This window comes from Condylura cristata, unplaced genomic scaffold, assembly GCF_000260355.1.
Source record: "Condylura cristata isolate star-nosed mole 26May11 unplaced genomic scaffold, ConCri1.0 scaffold00011, whole genome shotgun sequence".
Classification (NCBI taxonomy): domain Eukaryota; kingdom Metazoa; phylum Chordata; class Mammalia; order Eulipotyphla; family Talpidae; genus Condylura; species Condylura cristata.
In genome coordinates, this window is record NW_004567112.1 from 10609097 (window position 1) to 10615979 (window position 6883).

The 6883-nt window shown below is 43.4% G+C and overlaps 1 protein-coding gene across 1 annotated transcript in view; it reads right to left on the minus strand.

Annotated features, from left to right (window-relative positions):
- ACSL5 (acyl-CoA synthetase long-chain family member 5) overlaps positions 1 to 6883 on the minus strand; it is a 43219-nt gene that overhangs the window by 22773 nt on the left and 13563 nt on the right. Inside the window, exons 2-3 of the mRNA XM_004680437.2 lie at positions 3713 to 3897; positions 318 to 426 (exon numbers count right to left, since the gene is read on the minus strand). Coding sequence (XP_004680494.2) covers positions 318 to 426; positions 3713 to 3897 — 294 coding nt within the window. The remainder of the gene's footprint in view (positions 1 to 317; positions 427 to 3712; positions 3898 to 6883) is intronic.

The window sequence follows — 6883 nt, forward strand, 5'->3', positions numbered from 1 at the left end:
AAAAAAAAAATGTTAAAAAAAAAAAAAGTGCCTTCTTGTTGACTTCTTAACCACCATTTGTTTTCAGTGAGGAACTGACCCAGAGAGGTGAAGTGGTTTGAACAAGGTCACACAGCTGGTAATGGAGGACAGATTTCAAACCCAAGTCTGCCCTGTTTGTCTCTATTACCTATCCTACCAGGATAGATAATAGATTCAACTAGGATCACCACATATAAATAGCTGGGCTTTAGAAGGGAGACAGAGAAGAGAAGGTATGGAATAAAACCCCTCCCTCCTTGAACTTTCTATAGGCAAGGATAGACTGTCGAGCTTACCAGACACATTAAGTCCTCTTTGGAAGATTTCATATGCTGTCCTGGCATCTGAGAAGTAGTAACTTAGTAGGTCGTTGCTGTTCTGGCAAGCACCCTTCCTTGCTCCTCCCTAAGACACAAGATCAAGTTTAGGTCAAGCATGAGTGTCTCCCAATTCCTTCCTAACCCTTATGGGTTGAAGAAAACATAAACGTTGACTCATTGAGGTCACAGGAGTTGCTCCTTCACTTGTCAATCAACCAGTTTTTAAATCTCAAAATTGTAGTATCGTCACATCATAGAAATTTTGTAAAAAGGGGATATATATAGAAGACTTCTCTATGAATATATATATATGTATATATATGTATATCTATGAATATAGACATACATATATATGTGTGTGTATATATATATATGTATATATATTCATAGAAAATGTGATCCACAATCCAATCATCTAGAGACTGTCATATTACGCTTTTGGCATATCTCATTCCATCCCAGGGATACACACACAAACACATTTAAAATGCAGGAGGGATAATATTATAGCTTTAAATCATTTTTAAAAAATGGTTTCAACATCTATCAAAATATACTATGTTCCAGTCCCTGCAAATCTTGTACACCCAAAAGGGGTTCAGAGAAAAATGTTGCTAGGAGTAAGTCATAAACTAGTTTTGGGAGTAGGAATGAGGTGAGAAGAGCTATGACATTATGCTGTGGATGATGCAATAAAGTAACTCATTTTAGGAGTAAATGAAGCAATCATTTCTGTATTGACTAGAAAGCCTATAGAGAAGTGATATTTCAAGAGAGGCTTTGAAGATAAGCAAGGCTTTACCTAAGAGATATGGTTTGGTAACAGTGAAAAAAGGAAGAAAAATCCTAAGCGAAGGAACAGACTTAATAAAGGTAAAGGACAAAACAAATACCTCCAGAATCTGGTGGGCAGCTAGAGAAGAGGATCTTTGAGAAGTAGGGAGCAGCGAAAGACATGACTAGAAATGTCAGCTGGAAACGGAGGACCAGACCCGAAGTGGATCCTGGAGCCACAGTAGGAACCAGAGGCAGGGTCCAAGCTCAGGAAAGTCTAAAGAAGAATATGCATCAATTAAATGAGCGTTCAAAAACGTTGATTACTACAGAAATAGTACTGTGAAAGTACAGTGTGACACATGAGGCAATAGCAAGGGATCCAACTTAGTGAAGAGAATTAGCGTTAATTGAAAGTGAAATGTCACATTAAATCAAGGTATCAAAAAATGAAGCTCATCTACTAATGGAAGACAGGGTCTTGCTGTTCATTTACACAGATGAGCTGAGGGAGGAGGAAGACTGAAAGATGATTCAGACTCAACGTTAGGCCAATAGTAAGAAAAGATGAATTGAACAGACAGCAGGAGGGGAAACAGGAAAGTGTGTGTGTGTGTGTGTGAGTGTGTGGATGCACACACACGTGCATAAAGAGAGGATATGCAACAAAGTACCGTGTTGAGCCTGGGGACTTGAATGTCACTGAGGTGGACTGGAACTTAGAAGTCAGATTTAGGGGTCTGAGCCTTTGGGTCCAAGGCACAAGGGTGGGAAAGGTTTTCTTGGCTGTGAGGATTTAGAGTAGGGAATAACACCATGATCTGGGGTCAAGTCTGACCTGTTACCTGCTTGTATAAGGAAAGTTTTATTGGAACAAAGGCATGCTTATTTGTTTACCTATTGTCCAGTGCTTTCAAGCTACAACAGTAAAGCTGAGCAGTTGCGACAGAGCCTATGAGCTTGCAAAGTCCAAATTATTTAGTTTGTTCCTTAAAGGACATATTTGTAAACCCCTGCTTTGGAGTTGATTTGGAGGAATCAAAGGATAGTGAGCATAAAACCTTTGGAAAAGGGGAGGGAAGCACGTAAGTGGCAAAGAAAGACAGTCTTAGAATTAGGAAGAAATATCAGTGACGGACCTCATGAAAAGCAAGGAGGGGTGGGTTAAGAAGTCTCAAGTCCTTTGAGAGGAAGGCTGAAGCAGGAGCCACTGAATTTTAAAGGTAGATAGAATACAAATGACCCACAGAAGTTTGGAGGAAACAATAAAAGGTCAGTCTTGTGGGCTGAATTCAGAAGTGGAAATCACAGCACACGACTTTTCAAGAACTCCGTGGAAAGAGGAAGGATTGAGGGGAAAGGGTGGACTGAAGAAGAATCAGATAGGAAGATGCCAGTGAAGAACACACCAGTGTGCCAACACACCAAATTAGGGGTGGTGAGAATGTCGGTAACTTGGAGTAAGACTCCTAAGTCGAGGGGAGAAGATGAAAAAGAATTCAAGGGACAAGGGGTTATCCTGCATGGGAACAGGAATGCTTAATTCTCTGAAGAAGGTTGAAAGTGAGAACTGATAAAGAGAACATTCTTGGAGCTTCCGCTTGCCGGGAGGTCTAGGGAACTAAATGATATTATGAAAGTCAGGAACTAAGGTGGGAAAGCCTCCCTCAATGCTTAGCATTCTTAAGAATGAATATTAGCCAAAAGCCGAATTTTAACCACTTAGGAAACCACTTCTTTACTATTCTCAGATATATGGTATCTTGATGAAAATGTTCTCCCATCCACAAAATACTGACTCAGTCATCCAGGTCCTGTGTCAGCAAACTGTTGTTAAAATCTAGACAGTAGGGCCCTCCCTGGTGTCATGGCGTGGTAAAGCACTGCACTAAGAAGCGTAAGCCACTTCCGCATGAGTTCGATCCCCGCCTGCCCGGGAGGAGATCCACATGGCGCGGCAGACCTCTCCTGACCCGCCTACTGCTCCCCTCAGCAGTGTACTTCCTTGATCTGCCTGTTCTGCTCCCCACTCTGTTCCTGGTGAATCCTCTCACCCTCCACATCTCTGGCCTGTACCCCAGTTCTGTATGAATAAATAAATCTTTGAAAAAAAAATCTAGACAGTAAATAATTTAGACTCTCTGCACATGTGATTTGTCTCCCTTTTTAGTTTTACACATCCCTTTATGGGAGACCTATGGGAACTACACCTGAATAAGGAAATCAAATATTGCAAATATTGTACAAAAATGACCAATGCAAGGAAACAAATGAACAAATAAACACATCATCTTTAACTTACTAGTAGCCCTCCAAAAAGAAATAGATAAAAAGAAGGTGCTTTTACCCACCAGGGTTTACCAACCCCTGCCCAGATTACTGTATTCTAAAATCTAGCTGCATTTCATTTTTAAACAAAGACAAATGTGCCTGTAGTAATCTCTCATTGCACTTGTAGATTTTCTTTTTGACTGGGAATGTAAACAGTTTACTTTCCCACGCTCCAGCCACTCCTCACCGTGAGGTGTCCCAAGATCTTGAATGACAGTTTATGTTTGATCAAGGTTGACACACTAAAAAGGTGATGGGCAAGTTACCTCGATTCCCACTGACTGGTTGCTCAGATCAACGACAGGAAAGACTGGTGGAGGCCTGTTGATGAGCCACAGGAAGATGGAGACTCCCACGATGAGCAGGCAGATCAGTGCCGGTGTTGGAAGTGGGGAAAACAAGAAGTTAAAGATAAAAAGCATCTTTGTGAATAGCAGCAGGAAATTCAGATCTTTAGAAAACAAAAAACAAAAAACAAAAAAAGGGAAGAGAAAGTTAGCGGAAATGGCCATTTTTTTTTTTTTAACTCAACAGTTCTGTTTACCAAAGGACACACACACACACACACACAGCTTCTGGCTTCTAACCCTCCAAACAGTCCAGGTTGGATCTCTTTATTAGCAGACCATGTTCCACTGTTTACCTTAGTAGGGTTGGCAATAATAGGACAAATTATCCAGCCCTGTTCCTTGACTGTCCTCCCCAAGAGGAAAGATCAAAGCGAACAGGTTCATCATTTCCCAGACAGATAATTTGCAGAAACCACTGAGCTTCTCTGTGGCCCACACAGCCAAGGCCCTCTGGAGCCAACACAGGCTGGCAGTCAGAGGAGGGCGCTCCTGCGCTCCCCCTGCCTGGCTATGTGGTCAGGAAGGACTCTTTGCGCTGGATTTCCTGAGCAGAAACCAAACAAAGGCGGGAACCTCTGGTGAGGTGACACCACAGACTTTAGGAATCAAGCTTTCCGCATGGAGAACGTGTCCTGCCAGCCAGAAATGGCTTGATTTTGCTTTCTTTTTTTGAGGCATCAGGGTTTTACTGATCAACTGTATCACACTTAGTGGTCCAATTCCTCCTTGGAATGCAGAGGAACCATTTTAATGAACAGGAACTTAGGTGCATCGGACGGGTTCCAAACATGGAACATTCCTGTCAGGAAGAGCTCTCAAAAACCTGAAGGCAGCCAAGGTCCCCGTCTCCCCAAACCCCCTCCCCTAATTACTTAGCACTTCCAGCGAAGTTCAGTTTCAGACTCTAGTAGTATTTGAGCAGGTCCTAGGAACGTAAATCTTTGCTGAAGCCATTTCTTCCAACTCCCTCCTCCCTGCTTACAGTAGTAACAGCAGCAGACAGGTGAGCACTGACCTAGCCAGGTGCTTGGGTGGGGGTGTTTGTATGGATCACCTAATTTAACTTAACCAAAGTTAAGTTAAGGCAAAGTAGCACTGAGCAGGCAAGAAGCTCCTTAGGGTAAAAAGTGACTTGTTCCCAATCCACTCACCACTTCCCACTACTGCTTGTCCTCACCAGCGCCAAAGCCCCAACTCACTTTTTCCTTACAGCATTTAGCCACAGAATCAAGAAGAGAAATCTGGCACCTTCCAGGTGACAGCAAGTTCAAAATTTGTATTTTTCAGAGTTAACCGCAATGCCCTATGGAACCACGTCTCAGAGAGGCCAGGTATTCTCGTCCAAAATCAAGACAGCAAGCACATCCAATAAATCTTAATCGATCAAGACCACAGTTGTTTATAGTGTTTGGGGACAGCTGGCACTAGCTGGCATCTGGAACAGGTCGCTGCCCTCTGACAAAGGTGTACATAAATCCTAGGAATTTTTTGTAGGGACAGGAACAGTCACAAGAAATCCTAAGCACTGTCATCATTTTTCTCCTCCTGGTTGGTTGGTGGTTACTACCTGTTTTTGGAGAAACCCCTTTCCATTTTACCAAGGACAGCAGAACTTCCCGGGAGTGGGGTGAAAGCCTACCATTCCTTGGTTTCTTCCACATTATGTTTAAGGGAAGAAAAGGGAGTCAAAACACAAACAAAAGCGAGGCCTCACAGGTGCTAGGTTACTTCACAGCACCATGCTATTATTGCTATTGTGACTACCTGCCAGAGTTCTGGGTGGGCGCTGGGTGGAATCCAAGTCACCTGGACTTGTATGCCGAAGTGGCACTTCAGCAGACGAAATGTGTTCAAGAGCCAGCGAGGACACTGGTTTCAGGCCAGTCACCCCAGCCCAGGCAGGACAGGGGGTTGCTCCAGGGAAAATTGTGAAATTGACAGAGCAGGGGGAGGGGCCAAAGGGAGGACAGGCCTGCTGGGTGACTCCTCCCTCAGCCTGGGGCACTGCCACCCATCAGGAAGGACTTCAGGCCCTGGGATTTTCCCCTCCGTCCTCTTCCCATCCTCAGATTGAGAATTAGCATCTGGTATCTTCTCCAAGGGATCCCAGGGAGCAAGGGAAAGTTGAGGGAGTACAGGGTAGAGCGAGGACTGTGGGCCTCTTCCTATAGGGAGGCAGATTTACATTTTAATTGAAAGATTTGCAAACAATGTTTTCTAAAGCCTGAAATTTAGACCATGCAGAATGGGAAGAAGGGAGAACCAGTAACTCAGTGCCTGGCTGGAAGGAGGAGAGGGAGAGAGAAAAAGGTGAAAAGAGGGTTGGGGTGGGGGTGGGGAGAAGGGGAGGGAGGGAGGGGGATGGGGAAGAACTCAAGGTTGTTCTAAAAGCAGCTCCTGCCAAACCCCAGCTGATTGTCACCAGGTTGTAACGTGAGCCCAGACTCACCAGAATGCCATTAGTTCTCCAGAAAGTCTAGAGCAACAGATTTCTATAAAACCTCAACTTTGGCGATTGGCTTAACCACTAGAGTCTGGTATGTGAAAAACAGACACACCTGGTTTACCCAGGACTCGGTAGGCCAAGTCTTGAGAACTCCGGGTCTCTAGTCAGAGTCCAGAAATGGGAGGAGACCAACACGGGATATATGTACAAATGCCAAGAGCCCAGTTTCATGAGAATGAAAGTACCTCTTCTATTCTGGCCAGGGACTTTTTTTGTGGAAGACCCCAAAGGAGCTCTCTGCCAGCTGATGTTGCTAACATTCAGAGGTATCTAGTTCAAAACTCTCAGATAGAGAATTTCAGAAGTTTCCTTCTTGCCTCCTTGTATTTTTTCAATAGAGGCAAATTTATCATTTAATTTAAAAATATTCAACTTAGCAGCATTTACTATATTCACAATGTTGTATGACAATTACCTCTAGTTAGTGTCAAACATTTTCATCACCCGCAAAAGGAAACCACATAACCCCCACATGCTTCTTCCCCCAGGCCCAGACAATCACTAATTTAATTTCTATTTCTATGTATGTACCAATTCTAAATATTTCATATAAATGACATCCTATATAACAGTTGACTTTT